Below are 24,294 nucleotides of genomic sequence, written 5' to 3'. Positions count from 1 at the left end.
AAACCATGATGAGGGCATATCCTCAATAACTCTTTGAACCTCTCCCAAGCTTCTTGTAATGTTTCATCACTCTCTTGCTTGAATGTCATAATTTGAGAGCGCATATCGGCTGTCTTATCCGGAGGGAAGTATTTGCCAATGAAAGCTTGAGTGACTTGAGCCCATGTAACCAAAGAGTCATTCTCAAGTTTCTTCAACCATTGCTTTGCTTTGCCCGCTAAAGAGAATTTGAAGAGACTTAGGCGAATGTAGTCTTGAGAGACACCATTGTGTTTGACCGTAGAACAATAGTCTGTGAATGTTTGCAAATGAGCTTGTGGATCCTCATCCTTTGCTCCACTAAATTGATTCCTTTCTATCAAGCCAATCAAAGCGGGGTGAAGCTCAAAGTCATTGGCTTGGGTAGTGGGTTGAGTTATGGCGCTTTTGACTCAAAAGGACCCGGAACACCATAGCTTCTCAAGTCTCTAGGAGGATCCGCCATTGAGCGATCACTAGTAGTAGGACTTGATGATCTAGAAGAGTGAGGAGAACTTCCTTGAGAAGATCTTGGAGTGGTAACTTTTTCTTCGTGTACAAAGTCCTCAATATTGACCGGAGTGGAAGATGATGCTTGTTGGGTTCGTCGTGCGGCTCTAAGCCCTCGTCGTATGGCCTTGACTGTCCTCTCCAACTCTGGATTATATGGAGTCAAAGGAAAGGCACGTCCACTTGGCATACAAAGCTAAGCAAAGAGTTAGCAATAACAAGACAACAAGCAACAAGATGAAATGAAAATAGTAAAAGACTTAGACTCACACAACTTTACAACGTTTTAATGCTAGACGCTATTCCCCGGCAACGGCGCCATTTTTGACAAAGGAAAAACTAGGTCGTCACTAGCTTCCTAAAATCAAACAAACCTAACTAAATCACTAGACTAAGTAAAGTGATAAGTAAGGGTCGAAATCCACAGGGAATAGCAAGAAGAACACCAATGTTGCTAATTGTTGCAAGCTAAGACGAAGATTTAGCAAAAGGTTTGGTTTGTTAAACTAAGAACTAGATTAAGTAATCAACTAAGGTCTTAAGAAAAAGCTAAATGATTAGACAAGAAATTGATTGATAAAAACATTGGGAGAAGGGGATAAACACCATCCAATCATGATTTAGGAAGTAAGAAATGCGAAGTGTAGGGGGAAGGATCAAATAACAAACCCTCACTCAATTCTCACTCTCATGAGCAATTAAGTAAGAAAATAACATAAACATCAACTCTAGTCTCCTCTCTCAACTTGACTAAAGCATAAATCAACAAACATCATAATTCTAGAATGCAAGTAGATAATAGTTATGCTATTGATCGATTAAGAAACCCAAAGAACCCTATCTTCTTATTCAAATACCAAAATCAATCATGGTTGGGTTTTCACCCCAACCCCCAACTAATTAACTACTCACTAATCATTATAGTCATCATAATAATACTAATAGAAGGAGAAAGTGAATCAAACATGAACAACATAAACAATCAACACACCAACTAAATCAAGATTAAGATAAAAACTAAAATCTAAACATGGGTTAAACTAATTTTAGACAAAACTTAAATAAACAAAAAGATAAGAGTATAAGAAGTAGAGAGAAGAGGAGATTTACTTAAACCATGAAGAAGAAATGAAGATCTTGCATAAAAACCATAATTTTTGTCATAATCCAAGCTACAAAACCATGGAAATCTACTTTCTCTCTCTAGAACCTTACTTTCTCTCACTAGATTAAGCTAAGAACTCTCTAAAAATGATTTACTGGAATTAAAGTTAATTCGTCATTAAGTGAAAAAGGTATTTATATCCCCACAAAACGAGGCTAAAATCAGCGTTTAACATAAAAATATCGCGAAAATAACAGGAGCGCCCGCTCCTTGTAAAACAGGAGCTCCCGCTCCTAACAAAATGAGGCGCTGGAGCGGGAGCTCTTTGGTAGCTCCTAGGTCGCTCCAAGGTTTCTGCCAACAAAAGTGGCTGCCCAGCAAGTGGGGAGCGCCCGCTCCTCAATATAAAGGAGCGCCCGCTCCTTGTATAATGTGCTCCAAGGAGCGCTTGCTCAATGGTAGCTCCTTGGTAGCTCCAAAGTTTCTGCCTCCTTTGCCATCCTCAACGCATAAAGGAGCGCCCGCTCCTGTTTCCTTGAGAGCTCCCGCTCCTTTGCTCCTCATGCTAGGAGCTCCAGCTCCTTGGTGGCTCCCTCCTAGCTCCAACTTTCTGGTTTGCTTTGTCATGTACAGGGACGTTCAGGAGCGCCCGCTCCTCTTTTACAAGGAGCGCCCGCTCCGTTTTCCTTTCTGCCTTCTTCCTCATAAACAAAAACATCAACAATAGTTAGTGGTCAAAGGAGAGGGGAAAGAACCATGAAATTTCATCTACCTAGCATGCATTGTTAGAGGATGAAAAAATGATGAAATTAAGGGGAAAAGTGCATTTGGATCCAAAATTATCATGTAAATCTTGCCAAAATATGCATATGAGTGAGACCAAATTCTCACTCATCAGTAATGCAAGTCATGGAAGATCGAAGTCAAGAGGGCATGGTAAATCGAGTAGGAAGTTCATGTGGTGTGTTGGGGTTGTGGTAATGAAGGGCACTTGAAGAAAGATTGTGTAAAGAGAGGGAATGGGAAATGAAAAAAAAGGTTCAAGATAATGATGAAGAGGAAGATGCATCAACAAACTTAAGTATATTTTTGATACTTTGGTGGTAGGCATGGGGGATCTAAAAGACTTGGTTTAGTGATTGGGATCATGGGTTTGGGTTCTTATCATTCCTCACCATACAAGGAGTTGTTTCACAATTTCAAATTTTAAAAACTTGGAAAAGTCTATCTTGCATATGGCAAAGTACTGAAAGTCATGGGGCAAGGTGATGTGAACGTGGTAGACACTTAGTGGCTTATTGGAGTTGAAGGATGTCAAGTTCATCCCAAGGTTGAAGAAAAGCTTCATATCGGAGACCCAACTTGCTAAATCAGGTCACGAGATTGAGTTTGATGGTGGTTCTTGGAAGATTGTCAAGGGATCTATGATCATAGCTCGAGGGACAAAGAGTGGAACACTCTACACCATGGGGGACCAAGAAAGGCGCCCATAATTAGGGTCGAACTTCATGAAATGTGTCATTTGATCGGGAATCTATCGATAGTGGGCGAAGGGATGAGAATTATGGTGAAATGGTGTCCCTGTGGCAAATTGTTCCGTAAGTGCACAAGGTAAGGGGAGGCACACAAGCATGTTATGCTGGAAATCTTAAGTGCAGCAAAGGGTGTATTGTTCGGGTGGGAGCAATGCTGTGAGTTTGCTTTTAGAACAATGAGAAGCTTCTTTAGCTTAGATGATGATTGTTTTGCTGAAGTTGGAACGGACCTTAATGGACTCCTTGGGTGTGTAGGTTTGTATAGGGATGTTATAATGATTTGGAGGTGGTGTTGTTGAGAATGAAAGTTGGTGTAGACTTTGATGTCTTTGTGTTGGAGTTGGTGCAAACTTCAATATCATTTCCTTGGTATAGAGGAGACATGTTTTATCAGGGGAAGCTTAGTCTAGGTGGGTGCATGGTGGTAATGTTCGGGTTTGCATCGAGCTGGGAGCATGACCATGATAGGTTTGGAGGATGTAAGATCGGGATTGGTTGAGACATCGATGTTGTTTCCTTTGATGAAGGGGAAGCAGGATTGGCTAAAGCTAATGTATGTAGAGATAATGTTGATGGTTTTAGATATTTATGGGTAGGATGTTATCTTCCTTAATCGATCCCTAGGTGGGAGATTGCTGGGTTATTTGGAGAGTGGTGAAGCAAGCAAGGCACAAGGAAAATGAGCGAAGACAAGCGAAGGAAACCAAGTTGTGCCAGACCGGCAGCCACAAAGTTCGGACGGGCGGTAGATGAGATTATTCGCAGCAGCTTGGGCAGTGAGTTAGGGAGCTTAATCCCTTGCACTAGCAAGCCGTTAGCTCGGGCAGGTTGGCTAAGGCTCGCGCGGGCATTCATGCGCTGCTTGCTTCTGCCTTGGAGGCAGAATTGTTATGCATCACAGCACCCGGGCGGGCGAGTCTTTTTTGCTCGGGGGGAGTTCTTTGAGCCCATCCGGGCGGCCCAGACCTGCACGTGTCTTTTGCGGCTTATGTTTTAATTATGGCCCTTGAATTGCTTTTAGTCCTAGAAGTATAAATACCCTATAATCTGGTTTTTGAAGGTGTAACACACAACTCTATTGTGCAAAACTTTGATACTCTCATCTTTTATACAGTTTTAGGAGAAAGAGTGAGTTTGTGGAGTGTTGTGTTCACCATTGAATCTCTATTGATTCCATATTGCAAGTTTTGTGGGTTTTTCAGCCGGAGCTCGGGTTTGCCACATTAATCGTCATATTGCAACCAAGCTATGCACTTAACTCCTCTAAAGTACTAAATTAAAGAGGCCTTAATTAAATTTCTTCACTTGTACTTTTGTCAAAGTTGGGTACCCAGCTATGTACTTAACTCCTCCAATGTACTAAACCAAAGGGGCCATAAATTTCTTCACATGTCCGGGTTCAGAATTTTGTTATATCATAACACAAAAAGAAGCTCGCAATCATATTTGAACTCATAATAATACTTTTTTAAAATATTCACAATAGTTTGACTTTTTATGCTTAGGAAATGGACTTATTGTTTTAAGGGTTCGTTCTATTCAACTTATTTTTACTTATCTGAGCTAATTTTAACTTATCTAAACTAATTTGAACTTGTCATAACTTATTGGAATATATTTCTTAGAGGGTCAAACCTTATTATATCTTATTTTAATTTATCTAAACTTGTGTTAATTTATCTGAACTTATTTTTGTTAAAGATAGTTATAATAATTAAGTTGAATAGAAAATAACATACCTAAATAATAATGTCTTTTGTGACTCCAACACTAATAAACTAGTCAAATATGTAATAATTAAACACTTTCATGATTGAAATGGAGCACCATGTTTTTTAAAACACAAGATCAACATAGGAAACATACAATATTCAATCACCACTTTTCTGAAACTCCTCACCTAGAGGTCGAGTACTTCATTCAATGAATTAGAAAGAAAAAAAATTAAAGTCCAATATCATCCCTAATATTCTCGTTAGGACTTATCCGTGGCGGACACCTCTGCAAAATCTTTTATTCTTCAAGCAGTTAATTACTTCCCTTGCTGTATTGATACCTGCAATACAATTCCACAATTCAAGTACATGCTAACTACTGCATTTTTCAAAAAATATTATCTAATTATAGTAACCAAAATAAAGATATTAATGGCATGAATTTTGCATTAACATATGTAAAAGTCAAAGTGTTGTAACTAGTAACCTGCAAAGTATGCACCACTTGCATATCCAAAAAATGTACTGTGTGTATGTTCTCCTGTGAAGTATACTTGACCAACTGGAGCCTACACAAAATATAAACATGCATACATATAACGTGATAAGTTTCTGCATTATATTATATAGTCACAAAGAACATGTATCATGTATGTAAATGATCAATTACCAAACTTACCTTTAATTGGTCATGGCGTTTTTGAGAATAGCCAACAGGCCAATTTGAGTAGGAACCTTGATAGAATCTATCTGATTTCCATCTAGGAATTAGTATATGTGTAGCTTCTGGAATGTCTTTTCCAAACATTTTTCTCAAAACTTCCATTATTTCTGCTTTTGTTTCTTCATCAGATTGTTGTTCTACTCTTATAGACTCATCATCTTCCACTGTAACTAGCATAAGGTGTGATTCGGGATACTCATTGTGCAAGCGCTACATGTCAAAGATTAAATTTATACCTTACAGAATTAGTACCACAAAATTGTAAAATTCGATCGACGCCATACATGATTTTATTATCTACCATTCTCACTCAAGTTTCTTTGAAACATTAAATTGTACCTGCCAATAGGTATAATATCCTCGTCTTTCATGAACATACAAGGAAAATTCGGTGCCATTGGCTACAGGCCAAAATGTACGAGGGAACTTGAGGAAGATTTTGGTATAAATTCCTATGCTGAATTCTGATATTGCACGCCTTTTCCATAACTGTTTCCTCATACAAGTAAAATTTACATCAACAAAATGTTAAAACTAAATAATAATTGAGCAGAATTACAGGAGGGAGTAATGTACTTCCTCTGTCTCGAATTAAATGCTAACAAGTCCACTTCTACGCATGTCAAGGCATTATTTTGACCACAAATATCTATGATTATATATAAGTAAAAATTATAAAAATTACGTTTTATGAAAGTACGTCACAAATTATAAAAATTACGTTTTATGAAAGTATGTCACGAGATGAATCTAACAAGATCCCACTTGATTATGTTTTTTATTATGTATAAATCACAAATCTTAGTCAAATTGAAAAGTGCGAATAGTGAAAAAGTGGAATTGTTGCATTTAATTAGTTCGGAACGGAGTAAGTATTAACTTACTGGAAGTTGAGGTTTGAAGCTGATAAGGTCACTTTGTAAGACACCAAGGCTAGCAGACACAATAACGAGGTTGGCTTGGTATTTCTTGCCATCCTCTGTCCTTACCAATACACCATTTTTTGATTGTTCAATCTTATTTACTACCTGTTTCAATCAGAAATATATTAATCCACGTTAAAAGGTTATATACTTCTAACTACATTACTTGTATAACACGTACGAAGTATTGATTAGCATTGTAGTACTAGTACATAAATACATTGTGCACTAATCAAGTTAATTAGTCCTGGCTTTGTGGTAAAGAAGTGTAACTCCAAAGCAATCTCGAGGTTGAGCACAAGGGCCATATTATTTGGTAATACATAGGTTTTCCCTTATCTCTTCTTTCAGCCCCTAAAGTGTATAACCTTATAATAAGGATCGAATTAACCTAAGTGAGGTTCTGATTGATATGAAAATTCATATTATTCACCTAAAAAAATCAGTCCGTTTTTTGTGCAACACGCCACATGGAACTTAAATCGTGCGGCCACATATTTCCCTGTAGCTCTTCCTTCCCCAAACCAATATGCGACGGCAGCAACAACAATTCACAGACAATCTTCACAAACCAATTCACGACAATCTTCACAAACCAATTCACAGACAATTCACAAACCACTTCTTTTATCTCCTCACCACTCTCTCTCCTCCAACAAGAAGAACTCTGATTTCAATTCCTGGTAAAAAATTCTCCCATTTCAATTTCTGGAACCCACTTTCTCTCTCCTCTTCATCCTCCACCTCCATTACCACCACCTCCATACCTTCCATTTGACCCATTTACACTTCAACAATATAAATATATTTTTAATAAAAAAAAAATTAAAAAATTAACCACCTCCTTTATCTTCAAAAAATTACCCACAAAACCTAATTATAAACCCTTCATTCTCCGTTCTACTTACCACCTAATTTCTCATTTTTCTTCTTTCTCTCACTGTACATTGACCCATCATTTTTCTCTTTTTTTTTTTTACAAAAGAAGAGCTTTTTTTAAAAAAAATATTTTCCCAAATTACTCGAAATATGCAATGGATAAGAAATGGATTATGCAAAATAATGAAGAATTTTGTAGTTTGTAGTTTGTACTTTGTAGTTTCTCAGGGTTTTTTTTTTTGGTTTTAAGAAGGTTGAGCAGAAAAAAAAAAAAGATGGTTTCTCTCTCTTCGACTTCAAAAATTACAGAGAAGGAAGAAGCAGAAAGAAAGGGGGTGGGGGGAAGAGGAGAGAAAAAGGGGAAAAAGTAACCTCTAATTCAGTAAAATTAACCTTTTATAATGACACTCACAAGTCAAAGTAACATCTTATAATTATAAAAAGTAACCCCTATTCACGATAGAACTAACCCTTTATAATTACAAAAGTAATCCTTATAATTACAAAAAGTAACCTCTATTTATTGTAGAAGTAACTCCTTATAATTTAAAAGTAACCCCTAATTTCAATAAAAGTAACCCTTATAATTACAAAAGTAACACATATTTTTAGTAGAAGTAACTCCTTAACATTACAAAAAGTAATCCCTAGTTATAGTAAAAGTAACCCCTAGTTATAGTAAAAATAATCTCCTTACAATTACAAAAAGTAACTTATACTTTCAGTAAAAGTAACCCCTATTTATAGTAAAAATAACCCTTATAGGTACAAAAAGTAACATATACTTTCAGTAAAAGTAACCTCTTAGCATTATAAAAAGTAACCCCTAGTGTCAGTAAAATAACCCCTTAGTATTCGATAAAGTAATCTCTAATTCACTAAAAGTAACACTTTAGCATTGAAAAGCAACGCGTTTTACTTTTTATGAATAAATGAGATTACTTTAAATATATAATGGGGATATTTTTTATGAACTAATTAATGGGTTACTTGTACATTTATTATGGTTACTTTTTATAAATATTTCAAGCTATTATATAATAATTGGGTTTACTTTTGTGAACATATGATGTCACTCGAACAAATAAATAATGTTACTCATACATTTAATTAAGGCTACTTTTATTAACTAATGAGGTTACTTTTATAATATAATAGGTCATTTGAAAATATATATGAGGGTTACTTGTAGAATAAATGAGTTACTCGTATGATAGAATAAGGGTACAAATAATAATAGTTACTTATTATGAAGTAATGGGTTCCTCGTATCATAAAACAAGGTTACAAATAATAAGGGTTACACGTACATTTAGATAGGGTTATCCGAAAATGGATTTACACTTGAGCTTTTTTTAAAGGGGACACGAGCATCATTATAAGGCCTAGCTTGGACTTATTATTTCGATCGAATTTGTTACAATTGCAAAGTACGAGGAGAGAGAAAGATCGAGCAAGACATTTGTTATAATTACAAAAAGTAACCTCTATTTATTGTAGAAGTAATCCCTTATAATTAAAAAGTAACCCCTAATTTCAATAAAAGTAACCCATTATATTATAAAAAAGTAACCTATACTTTCAGTAAAAGTAACTCCTAGTTATAATAAAAGTAACCCCCTTACAATTTCAAAAAGTAACCCCTAATTATAGCAAAAGTAACCCCCTTACAGTTACAAAAAGTAACCAATACTTTCATTAAAAGCAACTACTAGTTATAGTAAAAATAACCCCTAGTTATAGCAAAAGTAACCTATATTTTTAGTAAAAGTAACCCCTATTTATAGTAAAAGTAACCCTTATTTATAAAAAAATAACCCCCTTATAGTTACAAAAAGTAACCCCTATTCACTGTAAAAGTAACCCTTTATAATTACAAAAGTAACCCCTTATAATTAAAAAAAGTAACCTCTATTTACTGTAGAAGTAACCCCTTATAATTAAAAAGTAACCCCTAATTTCAATAAAAGTAACCCCTTATAATTACAAAAGTAGCACCTACTTCTGCGAACATATGACGAGTTTACTCGAACAAATAAATAAGGTTACTCAAACATGTAATTAGGGTTACATTTGTTAACTAACGAGGTTACTTTTATAATATAATGGGTCATTTGAAAAATATATAATGGATACTTGTAGAATAAATGAGTTACTTGTATGATAAAATATGGGTACAAATAATAATAGTTACTTATTGGTAGGCGTGTCGCGCACCTATCAAAAGTAATTACCTAACTAACTTCCTAACTATGTAGCAGAGCAAGTCAGGGTCGAATCCACAGGGACAAACAGTATCAAACACTAGCTATCTTGACTCAATCTAACTAAACGAGTGACAAACAGTGACAAAAGGGGTGTTGAACTAATACTAACACTAAACTATGACAATCACTAGAAACGCACAAGGTATAATCAGTTAATTAAAACATCTAGAATTAAGCATCACCACTAGCAATGACTAATACATGAATAATTTCCATCCCAAATAAACATAATCAATGGTTCAAGAGGAGTAATGCACCCTATAACTACCAAAGACCTCTCCCGAATACCAATGGCTACTCTAAACAAGCAATCAACATATTCCCATACAATCATGCATGAAAGAGGCATTAAGCATAGCATCACAATTAAATTCCTAGCAATCCATCTAACTATTCCCATAGAGATATTCATACCATTGATTGGATCAACAAAACCATCTAGATTCAATTCCCATTGAAAATAAGATATACGGAGTCAATTCAAAATCACCTATCCCTAGTATGATAATGAGCATAAGAACAATCCAATCAAACAAGAACAATTGATCATATAAATTGGGATTAATGGAGGAATTCACATATTAAACCATTGCTAGGGTTTACTTAACCCTAGATTAATGAACTACTCACACATAATTGAAATAGCAAAACAAATAATAAATAAATTGAAAGACATAATAATAATAAAGGAAAAGAAGAGATTAGAAAAACTTATTCTTTACTTGAAGAATCAAACTTGTAGAATTCAAGGTTCAATAATGGAGTTTTCTCTCAAAAGCTCTCTAAAAAGTAATACTCTATTCTCTCATAATGAAAGTGTACTCAAAAGTCTGTTTTATAAACCTAATATTCCTACATAAATTAAATAAAAGAAATAATTAAAGCCGCAAAATAAATCGGGCGTCAGTGTGCACGGTCGAGCGAAAGCTGCACGGGCGTGCAGGTTCGTGCACGGGCAAGCAAGAACTTGCTTGGGTGTGCGGTCGAAACAGAAGGTTTTAGACGATTTTGTTACAATTATGCACGGGCAAGCGAGATCTCGCTTGGGCGTGCGCCTTGGTGCGTGGGCAAGCGAGATCCTGCTTGGGCGTGCGCCTTGGTGCGTGGGCAAGCGAACTTCTGCTTGGTCCCGCAAAGAGAGTAATCTTTAATATCGTCATTCTTTCAACTCCAAAAGCACCAAACTCATCTTCTCGCATCTGGAAACCGCCATCTAGACCATATACGAACCATATTAGCTTATCTTAGTACAATCGGCCTCAATAACCTGAAAATCACATGAAAGATCCGAAAGTATCTCGAAATAACATAATGGTTCGAAGAATGCCCAAATCATGCAATTAGACCTAACATGCACTAAAATCTTCATGAAAATGAGACTTAATAACTACCTATATGCAACTAAAAACCGACTTATCAAACTCCCCCAAGCTAAACTAATGCTTGTCCTCAAGCATTCCAACATGAAACATAGGGAAAAGTAAGATAAAAACTCTTCAAGCACACACACAACACGGTTTTCAAATCAATCTACAAATGTGAAAATAAAACCATGAAGAGAATAAACACAAAACTATCCAATCTAAATCCTAGATCTCGTAATTGTGACTTGACAACCAATATTACCACTTTGCTCCCCAAGCTTGCTTGACATACATGTAACCCTCACTCTAGTCGTGCACACCACTCATGTGTATAAGAGGTCAAATGTCGCTCAAAGGCTCCATTCCATTGACTAATCCTACCATAAGCTTGCACATCTTCTCACTCTCCACCGCTATGGGACTAGTTAATGCAAAGAATCATGAGGACTTTATATGGGTTGTAATGAAGGCTTAAGGTATGGGTGTGGAAAGTTTAGGAAAGTGGTGCTCAAAGGGGAAAGGTGAAGCTCTTTTTTTTTTCAAACACCATTCACAACAATTACCAATCCTCACACATTTTACTTTACTTCATTTTCTCTTTCTCATTAGCTACTTCATAACTCCTCAATTACAAACTCCTGTTTCCTTTTATTACGCACTAAAGACATAAATCACAATCTTTTGTTTTTTTTTTTTTTTCGTTTTCTTTTTTTTTTTTTAAATAAGGATTTAACAAAATCTACAAGAGGAAATCGATAGGAGTTTAAAAGAAAGTAAGCTATGAGGAGTTGAACTCAATACAATCAACATCACAAACACCACAAAATATCCTTAATGTCACATTATAACTTCATCAAATAGCTTCACAATCCCTAGGTAGGACAAGGTAAAGGGCTAAAGATGTAGTTAATCAGAGAAACAGGCTAGGCTCAGAGGGGTGACAAAAGGGAAATAATCAATGTGGGTGGCATTTGGTTATGTAGCTTAGAAATAGCAGATGCCTCAATCATATTCAATGCACAAACAAGTCAATGCGATCTCAAGGAGTATCAATGCAAGTTCTAGAGAATATAGCAAGGAAGAGCATCACACATGAAAAGAAGACTAAAAAGATATTAGTCTATAGGCTCAAATACCTCACTAGGTATATATATTTGGCTAACAAGTATAGTCCAGTCTCCTTTGGGAGGATCAAACTGTCTTACCACAAACCATTCAAATCACAACGAGCAAGGAGAGATCAAAAATAGTTCAGAGTTATTCAAATCATGCTCAGACTTCACATAGAAACGAGCATAGAACCAGGCTTAGTGTGTACTATCAGCAGAGATCGATCCTTCATGCAACCTAGAATGCAACTAAATGATGAAACTATATGCAAAAAGGAAAATATAAAAAAATCCTAAATGATGAGTATGTACAGATGATATGGCAAATCCCTCCCCCAAGCTAGCATGTCACAATGTCCGCAATGTGACAAAGATAAAGAGTAGACACAAAGAAAGGGGTAGGGTACTCACAAATCCTCACTAAGGAGGGGCATGCGAAGGGATCAGAAACCCTGGTGATTGCATCCAAGTATTGAGGTTTTCCAACGTTGTGAATATGGATGACAAGTTCTTCTGAATAATGCACTGCTCTGCCTTAATCTCAACAACTGAATGTTGGATTTTTGCAAGTGATCTCTCAATCGACATAGAAGAAGAGTGCTAGATTTAACCGGGGTATCCTCATTGAGAACATCCACTATATCAACAATTTCTCCCATAGATGGAGAAGCCTTGGAGTTTGTGAGTGTGTACTCCATCTTCTCATCACCTATTTCAAAGGTGATTTTTCCCTTTTTCATATCAATTATGGCTTCAGAGTGGCCAAAAAGGGTCTCCCAAGAATAATGGGAACGTTTGCATCTTCTTCCATTTCCATAACAACAAAATCACATGGAATTAAAAATTTTCCGACTCTAAGAGGAACATCTTCAAGGATGCCAAGGGGGAACTTGACTGTTCTATCTGCTAGTTGTAAGGAGATGCGTGTGGGTTTCAGTTCACCCATATTGAGCTTCTTGCAGATTGACAAGGGCATGAGACTGACACTTGCCCCAAGATCACATAAGGCATTCTTGATCTCAACATCACCAAGCTTAACAGGAATAGAATAACTGCCTGGATCTCCTAGCTTCTTTGGAAGCTTGTTCTGCAAAATGGCACTACACTCAGCTGTTAGTGAAACAGTGACATTCTCTTCAATTTTTCTTTTGTTGGAAAGCATGTCTTTCAAAAACTTAGCATAAGAAGGCATCTCTGAGATAGCATCCAAGAAAGGGATGTTAATGTGCAACTTCTTCAAAATATCAAGGAACTTCCCATACTTCTTCTCTAGCTTTGCTTGTGCCAATCTTTGAGGGAATGGAACAGGTGGCTTGTATGGTGCAATAGGTGTGACAATAGGTTCCTTTTTCTCAGTCTCCTTAGCTTCCTCTTCCAAACCCGTCTTCCCTTGAACTTCCTCACTCAACTCTATAACCTCTTTTGCAGTGTTCTTTTGCTCAGTTACCCTCCTTGTAGGCTCTGGCAGTTCTTTACCGCTCCTCAATGAAATGGCATTGATATGCCCCTTAGGATTTGGTTCAGTTTGCCCAGGAAGTTGGCCTGAAGGTTTAGAGAGGTGGCTTATTTGTTGGGCTAGTTGTGTCATCTGATTTCCATCATTTTATTATGAGCATGAATTTGTTGAAGGGAGTTGTGAAGAAGTCATTCTGCTTCGCTTGATATTCAATTTGCTTTGCTTGAGAAGAAGCTAAATTCTCTACGATGGTTTCAAGATTGGACGTTGAAGATGCGGAGGAGCTGAATGGTGGCCTTTGTTGGAAACCGGGTGGTTGGGAGTAGTTTGTGGGTGGAGGTTGAGGTTGGTTATTTTTGTAAGAGAAATTTGGATGATTCTTCCAACCTGGGTTATATGTGTTTGAGTATGGGTTGTTTTGTGGTCTTGTGTTTGTGTTTAGGAGGGCATTAGCTTGCTCAGTTACCACTCCCATGGTATTGTATTGACACTCATTAAATGAGTGACCTTGCACTTCACAAATCTCACAAACAGGTGCTATTGATCTGCTACTCAATTGGTCAACCTTAGCTGCCAAAACCTGCACAGTGTTAGATAAAGTAGCAATAGCATCAACCTCATACTTACCTCCCTTTTTAGGGGCTCCACGAGATATACTCCAGTCATTCAAGTAATTGTTGGCAGCCATATCATCCAACAATGTCTTCGCAGCTTCTGGAGTTTTGGCCATGAAAGTACCGCCAGATGCGGCATCAATAGAACTTCGAACTTCATGCTTCAGACCATTGTAGAATGTCTGAATCAGCAGCCACTCAGGAATGCCGTGGTGTGGACACTGCCTTTGCAAAGCCTTGTATCTCTGCCATGCTTCGTAGAGAGACTCCAATTCATGTTGTTGAAAGCCAGATATCTCGTTTCTGAACTTGGAAGTTCTCATAGGGGGGAAAAATTTGTAAAGGAAAGCCTTCTTCAGTTCTGGCCATGTGGCAATCTTCCTCACTTCTTCTTCCTTAAACCATTCCTTTGCTTCGTCCCTGAGAGAAAAAGGAAAAGCACAATACCGAATTAAATCGTCAGAAACATTAGTTAATTTCAAAGTATTGCATTTTTCTAAAAAATTAGCCAAATGATCAGTAGGGCTCTCTTTGGGTGTTCCGCATAGGAATCCTGTGAGATAAACTGGATGAATTGTGGCTTGAGCTCGAAATGATTGGCAGCGGTTGTCGGTCTGTTTATGGTGGTGGTGGTCTCATCGGGCATAGCATATTCCCGTAGAGACTTTGGTGGTGCTTCGTCTCCCATTGTTGGTTCTTGTTGTTGTTGTCTTCTTCGACCTCCTAATCTCCTTGCTGTAGCTTCGATCTCGCGATCAAGAGTAATCAGATCTTGTGGACCCTTGCTACGAGTACGCATGCAACAAAAAGACTGAAAGAAAAGAGATCAAACAGCAAATAGAGTGACAATGATCGAACAAAGACAGTTTAGCTAAATAAAATCAAAGATAAACTAATCTAATACCGTTAGTCCCCGGCAACGGCGCCAAAATTTGGTAGGCGTGTCGCGCACCTATCAAAAGTAATTACCTAACTAACTTCCTAACTATGTAGCAGAGCAAGTCAGGGTCGAATCCACAGGGACAAACAGTATCAAACACTAGCTATCTTGACTCAATCTAACTAAACGAGTGACAAACAGTGACAAAAGGGTGTTGAACTAATACTAACACTAAACTATGACAATCACTAGAAACGACAAGGTATAATCAGTTAATTAAAACATCTAGAATTAAGCATCACCACTAGCAATGACTAATACATGAATAATTTCCATCCCAAATAAACATAATCAATGGTTCAAGAGGAGTAATGCACCCTATAACTACCAAAGACCTCTCCCGAATACCAATGGCTACTCTAAACAAGCAATCAACATATTCCCATACAATCATGCATGAAAGAGGCATTAAGCATAGCATCACAATTAAATTCCTAGCAATCCCATCTAACTATTCCCATAGAAGATATTCATACCATTGATTGGATCAACAAAACCATCTAGATTCAATTCCCATTGAAAATAAGATATACGGAGTCAATTCAAAATCACCTATCCCTAGTATGATAATGAGCATAAGAACAATCCAATCAAACAAGAACAATTGATCATATAAATTGGGATTAATGGAGGAATTCACATATTAAACCATTTGCTAGGGTTTTACTTAACCCTAGATTAATGAACTACTCACACATAATTGAAATAGCAAAACAAATAATAAATAAATTGAAAGACATAATAATAATAAAGGAAAAGAAGAGATTAGAAAAACTTATTCTTTACTTGAAGGAATCAAACTTGTAGAATTCAAGGTTCAATAATGGAGTTTTCTCTCAAAAGCTCTCTAAAAAGTAATACTCTATTCTCTCATAATGAAAGTGTACTCAAAAGTCTGTTTTATTAAACCTAATATTACCTACATAAATTAAATAAAAGAAATAATTAAAGCCGCAAAATAAATCGGGCGTCAGTGTGCACGGTCGAGCGGAAAGCTGCACGGGCGTGCAGGTTCGTGCACGGGCAAGCAAGAACTTGCTTGGGTGTGCGGTCGAAACAGAAGGTTTTAGACGATTTTGTTACAATTATGCACGGGCAAGCGAGATCTCGCTTGGGCGTGCGCCTTGGTGCGTGGGCAAGCGAACTTCTGCTTGGTCCCGCAAAGAGAGTAATCTTTAATATCGTCATTCTTTCAACTCCAAAAGCACCCAAACTCGTCTTCTCGCATCTGGAAACCGCCATCTAGACCATATACGAACCATATTAGCTTATCTTAGGTACAATCGGCCTCAATAACCTGAAAATCACATGAAAGATCCGGAAGTATCTCGAAATAACATAATGGTTCAGAAGAATGCCCAAATCATGCAATTAGACCTAACATGCACTAAAATCTTCATGAAAATGAGACTTAATAACTACCTATATGCAACTAAAAACCGACTTATCACTTATTATGTAGTAATGGGTTTCTCGTGTCATAAAATAAGGTTACAAATAATAAGGGTTACACGTACAGGTAGGGTTCTCCAAAAACGGATTCACGCTTAGATTTTTTTTAAAGGGGATACGAGCATCATTATACGGCCTAGCTTGGACTTATTATTGGCCACATCCTTATTTATCAATGGGTTAGTCGTAAGATTCTAGAGGAAATAAGAGGAGAGAGAAAATAGGAAAAAAAAATAGGGGAAATAAGAGGAGAGAGAAAATGAGGCAAAAAAATAGGAAAAATGATAGACACATCAAAGAGGAAAAAAAAAAGAGTTTAAAAAAAAATGAGAGAAAAGAGAAAATAGGAAAAAAAAAAAAGGAGAAATAAGAGGAGAGAGAAAATGAGGCAAAAAAATAGAAAAAATGAGAGAGACATCAAAGAGAAAAAAAAGAAGAAAAAAAAAAAGAAAGAGTTAAAAAAAAAGAATAAGATAAAAAGGGGAGGCGTGAGATAGGGGGGTTGAGAGGAAAAGGGGAGGGATGGCCACACCATTAGTTGAAGGTGTGGCCCGCCTCATATAAAAGTTTGTGAAAAAAAATACATATATAATTCTTAAGTCATTGGTCAATTCTCATCTAGTATGTTGCAGTTGCCAAAGCTAAATACTTATATGTCTCGACGCTAATATTATACCCATTTGGCAACATATAGATTGCTAATTGTTATCCATTTGGTCAATTGACACATCGTATTGCCCCCAAAATGCATGGTAAGTCTTCTAAATACAAAGTATATCTTTGGCAATCAAGTAGGAGATCGAGTACCTGATTAAACTTGACCCTAGGATCGTTGACTACACCATTCTTATAAGAGAGAAATTGTTTGGCAATAAGATGAACCAAACTCTCAAAGCCTCTTGAATCTGCTACAAAGTAAGAATTTTCACCATAATAATGGCCCTCAGGAAATGGTAGAACATGCTTCAAGCTAGTAACTCTGGGTGCCTGCCCTTGTTCTGCATCAAAGTTGAAGAAGTCTACCGCTCTTTCTAGCTTCGTTCTTGGTTCCCTGTCATGATATACACAACATCGTCATCCGCAAAAACCAAAAACTAATAAAATTATCTTCAATTTTAAGCGCATGTCTTGAGAAAATAACAATTATTTGTAATGGTTAATGATTAAGGCTCTTGATACCATGTAAGTTCTGATAGGGATTAATATCCTTGAAGAGGCTATTGACAATTAGAGCCCGTTAGTTTGGTAGTCGTTAATAAATTGCGGTAATGGGAATGAATTTTGAGTGTAATTTTATTAGCTAGGGAAGCACCCTTAAAATCTCCATGGGGAGGCATTCTTTCTCCATGGACAAGCAATCTCACCCCTAAACTTGTGTTTTTGTCTCCAAGGGGAAGCAATTTTCATTGGATGGGAATGAAAATTCAAGAAGGATAGTGGACACTTTAGGATAAATTAGCATTACCATGGTAATGGACAATGATATTTTTCACAAATTTACACACAAATTCATTCCCATTAACACTATTTATGACCAACTACCAAACGGGCCGTTAGAGTTATAACTTACAAGCAAGAGACTTTACCTTAAACCCAAGCGATTTTCTAAATTTTTCATTTTTTATAAGGTGAAGAGAACGACCCTAATTACACATCAACCTTCTTGGCTTCGTATCCCCATATTTGGAGGTCAGGTACTTACAAATAGATGGTGATAAGGGAGATCTTACCCCCAAACATCCTTATTTCATAGGACCTGAACCCTACATCTCTAGTATCTAAAGTAAGACCTTTACCAAGTGAATCAAGTTTTGCTTAATCTTAATACAGGAGATATGTTAACACTATTTTAAGCATAAACATTCAACATATTTATATACTTTAGATGAGAATATGTTAATTATGACTTGAAATCTTGTGAATGGCATAAGGCTAACTTTGAATGCACATATCTCTCAATCTATAAATGATTTTAATGTGATTCAAATTAAAGGTGATAGCTTGTTCAAAAATCTTTCTAAAGATAGGTCATATGCCCAATTTCGATGAGAAACGAGAAAGTTATGACTGTTTTACGAAAAACTGACGAAGCTGTTTCGTCCCGAGCCCGACCGGGCGGATTTCGCCCGACCAGGTCGGGCGGTGCGCGGTTTTGAGCGCTGAACGCGTTTTTCGATATTTTTTTCGTTTTAAAGTTATCTTTTAGGGTTTGTACAAGTTCCTTATGATTATAAAAGGGCTCTTGGTGTTCATTATTATTAACACAACTTATGAAACACTTTTTAGCCTCTAGATTTAGGACTCCTTGTATTATTCTCTCTGATTTTCTCCATTATAGTGAAGAAGCTCTAATCCCCCACCTGTGGATGTAGGTCAAATTTGACTGAACCACGTAAATCTTTGTGTTCTTAGTTTGTTCATCTTTATTGTTTTCTCACCTTTATTATTTCATTGATTTTCTGTTCCGCATTAATCAAACTACAACACCCTGTTTCCTAACATAATATAATATAGTCATGGCCTCATGGGACTCAACCATCTCTGATTGAGATAGTCCCTTAATACTTGTTACGTTTCTTTATTTAAGTGGAATTATCTAGCACTAAGTTTGGCAGGCTTACGTTGTATCCACATTTCAAACTCACATAGCTCTTTTATCCAAAGCGTGGATTATGCACTAGGGTGTACAATGTACACCCAAAAAAATATATCATTTATATAAAAGAACATAAACTTTTTTCAACAACTTTTCTACTTTGAAAAAGAACACACGATTTAAAATTAAAAAACATGTAAATTTATATTTATAAAAGAACATAGGTTATAATGAAAAAAATATATATAGTAAATGAACATATACGCTTAAGGTAAAAGAACATATACCTTTTTAATTTAAATTTGAAGAATGAATCTTTAGTTACAAAATTTAAGGAAATAAATAATAACAATTTTTTAAAAATGATAAAACAACGTAACCTAATTTAAAAGAGGGTGCACCATGCTCTAGATGCACTTGGGTACATGTACTTATTTGCGTCTTTTACCAACAAGAGTGAAAATATGTAATTCTAAACGCAATCATTAATTTAAACTTTTGATTTATAATTAATTCATAAGGTTGGTGCATGCCACAAACCACATTTGTTTAGTTTCTTTTGATTAAAAGTAAAAAAAGTTAAATTATTCCCATGTTGATGCCTAGGATAATGTAGGATATATAACAAAGAGAAAGATGAGAAAGATCTGAATAATATCCTTTCTCAGACCCGGACCCCACCCCAGATCCAACTTGTAGTTCTTAAGAGCACCTCCATTCATGGGGCACCCCATTTTTTCTCTCTCCTCACCTTATTTGTCCACCTCATTTTCTACTACCTCCCCATTTTACCTTACTCAAATTTGAAACACATACCTCCACTCATCTACCTCCCCATTTATCTTCTCTCTCTTATTTCCTATACCCCACCACCTTTTCTCTCTCCTACTTTCCCATACCCCACCAATATTTTTTCTCTCTCTCACCCGCCATGTGTAAGCTCCCCATTTGTTCTTCACTTGGGCACCTCCCCTAAAACTTGAGCATCCTCATTAAATGGGGAACCAACCCCACTCATGTGGAGCCCCATTTGAGGAGAGAGAGTCCATATGGGGAGGGTTTTTTTTGCCATTGGAGGTGCTCTAATCAATCGAATATTTTGCATATGATTACCATCTATATATCCTTTTTATTTTTCTATTATATTATTTAACTTTCATTTTCATCCATTAAATAAGATCTTGTTCACTGTAACGTAATGCAAACGCGCAAATTTTAATATTTCTTGTACTCAATATCAAAGTTGGAAAAACTTTAATACTATCACTTAACTATTACAACATGCATAAACAATTAGACGACTGCATCAAATGTGAGCTTATGAATCATTTTTTTGGTTTCCCAACATTATCCTGTATTATATTTTATTTTAGCTACTACAGTATATTATATACAGCCTCCCATCTTCCTTAGCTTGTTCTTTCTTGTTACTTCACCACATACAAATTACAATAACCAAAAAGTTCAAAGTTACTGAAATTAAGATAAAATTAAATATTTATAGTAAGAATGACATATTAACATGCTTGAAAAATACTCCTTATTGATAAAGAGTACAGTTGGTGTAATATAAAACTACATACCTTTTATAAAGACGTTCAAAAGCCAAAATAGACATATCATTATTATCATTACCATCCTTCTCTGAATTTAAAATATTTGAATACTTCACTCCATCTTCAATTGTTTTGTCGACTTTATTAATAGCTGCATCCACCTCATCTTTTTTGTACAATCCACCCCTATGATAAAACCAAAAAAGTTAGATATCTATATAATGCCATAAGATCATTTATTTAATTTATATATAGGTCAAGCTATTATCGTCACATATATATGTAATTTGGATTATTGCTTTAGATTAATTATATTATTAGAAAAATAGTAAAAATAAAAACGACAAAGGAAAAATTACAAAAATAATAACACAAATTTTGGACATTTTTCATAAAATGACACAAAGTTGGCAGGTAATATAATTGACACAAAGTTGGCAGATTTATTGCAAAAGTACAAAGAATCCACATCATGTATGTCACTTTTTGCTATACTTAGTTGGGAGTATTTTTGTATTCAATTGTCAAATTTGTGTCTAATTAATTAATGTGTCAAGTTAGTGTCATTTTTTTTGCAAAACATTTGAAGTCTGTGTCATATTTTTGTACTTTTCTCAAAAAAGAAAAATTACTCTTGTTTATAGGTGTTCGAAGAGATATTGCTAAAATCGGAGTAGAATTTCTTAAGGTGGATTTGCTTGGACATCTCATAGAGAGGATTTCTCATGCGACCTCCAACTCCATGAAGCCAATTAGCACCCATTTCAACTGTATAGCCTGCAAATTCAGTCTTCTTAATTCTCCCACCAATTCTATTCGTTGCCTCTAGTATTACAAAATCCTTAATCCCAGCATCTTCAAGTCTTTTTGCTGCCGAGATACCTGTAAAATTGTAATGGTTCATATTTTATTAATTATACTATACTTCCTCCATTTCTCAATAAGTGCAACATAGATAAAGTGGGGGAATAACAAGGAATGTAGAGAGAAAATTGAGACTACAATAAAGTAAAGTAATTCAACTGATGAAACAAAAAAGTTGTGATCTGCTCTTGCTTTTTGGTGACATATTTGTAATAATATTGAATTTTTTTAACTATTTTGAATTTGGTTGCACTTATTGTGACAATTCCAAAATAACAAAAGTGTTGCACTTATTAAAAAACAGAAGTAACATCATATGGGATTAATTATTATTACTATCACGAGTAATAGTTCTACTGCTTCTAAACATATATATACTTCCTCCGTTTCGAAATAGTTGCACCCTTTGCATAGTGTTTACTATTCACATCTTACACTTTGATTATCTTTGGTGATTTATATCTTAGGAAAAAACATAGTCATATAAGATTTAGTTAGATTCGTCTTAATGTATATTTTTTTTTTTAATATTATCTTTTTATAATTATTATTAATTGATAACTGAATATATTGACGTTTGAAACCATGCATCGGCGAGAGTGAAAACATAGAACAGTGCAACTATTTCTAAATAGAGGGAGTACTTCATTAGGTAGGTAATCATGAGATATAATACTCAAACATATGCATATATCATAGACTATGATATATATTATCTCTGATATACTCCCTCTGTATTTTTTTTATCTTTCCTACTTTAACTCTGCACGTTTGTCATTCCATATTAAATATCTTTCACTACATATTAGTAAAAATTATAATAATTAAATATTAATAAAGTACTCATTGAGACGAATTAAACAAAACCCCATATGACTATATTTTTTCTTTTATATTGAGAAAAATCTAAAAGATTCTCTCTAATTGTGAATAGTGTCAAGATTCTAAGTGAGAAAGATAAAAAAATAATACGGTAAAAATATACAGCATATCATTACCTACTTCTATATCATTTCTATCTCAAATCAAATTGCGGATGTCAATAAATCACATGGTTTATATATTAGGGGGAATGAAGTACGTCAATGTCATTGCAGATATAAGAAGGTAACATACTAACATAGTAACATACTATACTACATAGGTATTACCTGACATTCCGGCACCGATAATGATGACGGAGGGGGATGAAGATGAAGCATACTCGATGGTGGCTAACAAAAGGGGGAAGAGCAAGAATAGCTTCATTGTGCTTAATCCCTTCATCCTTATATTTGTTGATATAATTCGATAGTGTTTATTACCACTTGTGATGATGCATTGATGCGCATAAAAGATGTTTTTATAGATTTATAGCTCACAAAAGTGAAATGTTTCTATATACTAAAATAATACTCTTTGTCTACTTGAGATTCACGAGGGCAAATTAGTCAATGAATTGAATTAACCCAAAGTAATATCTCTCTTTTTCGATCTTAACACGATTTCAGTGGTGCCTAATGCTTTACAGTTCATCATTATGATTCTCCACCTACCGCTGCATGATGATCTTGAGAAACATATCTTATTTCAATTATGTATTGGGTAGGCAATAGGACAACGCGGGTTGTATCGTAAACGACATTTAACATATGGTGTATTATTGTATATCTATGATTTAGGGTTCGTATCTATACAAATATATTAAAAGGCGTGCGAAAGAATGTATATGTGTCAAATGACACTCTCCCTAGGGTATTAGTTTATGTAATTCATGTATATTAAAAAAATTTAAAAATTGCATAGTATATTATTTGATCCCTAGACCTCAAGTACATATACTAAAGTCTTAACCACTAGACTAAGTTGTATTTAGTGTTATCATAAAGTGTTATATTAATAAATGAAAGTTTTATTTTATTACCCGGGACATAGCCCGGGCCTAATAACTAGTTGTATAATCTAAAAGAGGGTGTAAGAATGAGAGGTGAAGTTGATTACTTTGCACATTATATTTCAATTAATGAAATTACATGAGGTCTTAAAAAATTTAGAAATAAATCAAATAAATTTAAAATATAGGCACATAGTAGTAGCCTAATGGATGAAACTCGCTCATATATTATATAATAAGATTAAAAAATTAACACATGCTAAATTATTTCTTAAACAACCCACTAACATATTGCTAGACTTTAGGAATTACTCAACTACTCTTAACTAAGAAATGTTCCTATAATTTTAGGAGCACTTCCAACACATATGACACCCATTCATATAGTGTACCAGTGACTCAGTGAGAAAAATTAAGAACCATGAGAACTAGTATATAGATCGCTATATTTTCTTATCCAACGGCTCAAATTCATTATATTTTTTATTATTTTTACGTGATTTATTTGGTAAGGTCTATTAGTTAACGTGATATATTATATACACACATATATATAGTGACGGGCCACATGGAAACAATGGAGGATAAACTGAACTTGTTCATGAAAATCGATGATAAAATTCAGATACAATCAAATCGATTTAGTTCAGCTTTGTTCAGATCAGTTTATTTTGCACAACAACACTTAAGTTTAGTTTATTTCTTATCAATTAAGCTTAGTCTATTTTAATCTCATTTAGTTCAACTTAAAAAAAAAAAAAACAGGGTCTTAGACCAATATAAGATGAAACAGT

General features: G+C 35.3%; 1 protein-coding gene, 1 non-coding gene and 1 pseudogene across 2 annotated transcripts; 2 read left to right on the top strand and 1 right to left on the bottom strand.

Moving 5' to 3' along the window:
• On the top strand, positions 1–100 carry LOC125492078 (small nucleolar RNA R71; annotated as a pseudogene).
• Positions 101–4,957: 4,857 nt separating this feature from the next.
• Positions 4,958–23,141, bottom strand: LOC104899694 (polyamine oxidase 1). Its single transcript, XM_010686933.4, has 9 exons — positions 22,779–23,141; positions 21,396–21,645; positions 20,791–20,949; positions 17,419–17,662; positions 6,492–6,635; positions 5,947–6,096; positions 5,563–5,817; positions 5,371–5,452; positions 4,958–5,224 (listed from the first exon to the last, which is right to left on the bottom strand). Exons 1-9 carry the CDS (start codon positions 22,891–22,893, stop codon positions 5,151–5,153), a joined length of 1,473 nt encoding a protein of 490 aa, XP_010685235.1. The 5' UTR covers positions 22,894–23,141; the 3' UTR covers positions 4,958–5,150.
• LOC125492180 (small nucleolar RNA R71) lies at positions 14,424–14,530 on the top strand. Its single transcript, XR_007268624.1, has one exon. It is a non-coding gene; the product is annotated as a small nucleolar RNA R71 (small nucleolar RNA).
• Positions 23,142–24,294: the final 1,153 nt, after the last annotated feature.

The sequence above is a fragment of the Beta vulgaris genome, chromosome 7, assembly GCF_026745355.1.
Source record: "Beta vulgaris subsp. vulgaris cultivar EL10 chromosome 7, EL10.2, whole genome shotgun sequence".
Lineage (NCBI taxonomy): Eukaryota > Viridiplantae > Streptophyta > Magnoliopsida > Caryophyllales > Amaranthaceae > Beta > Beta vulgaris.
The sequence above is the reverse complement of the archived record's forward strand: the minus strand, read 5'-3'. Positions and strand labels throughout refer to the sequence as shown.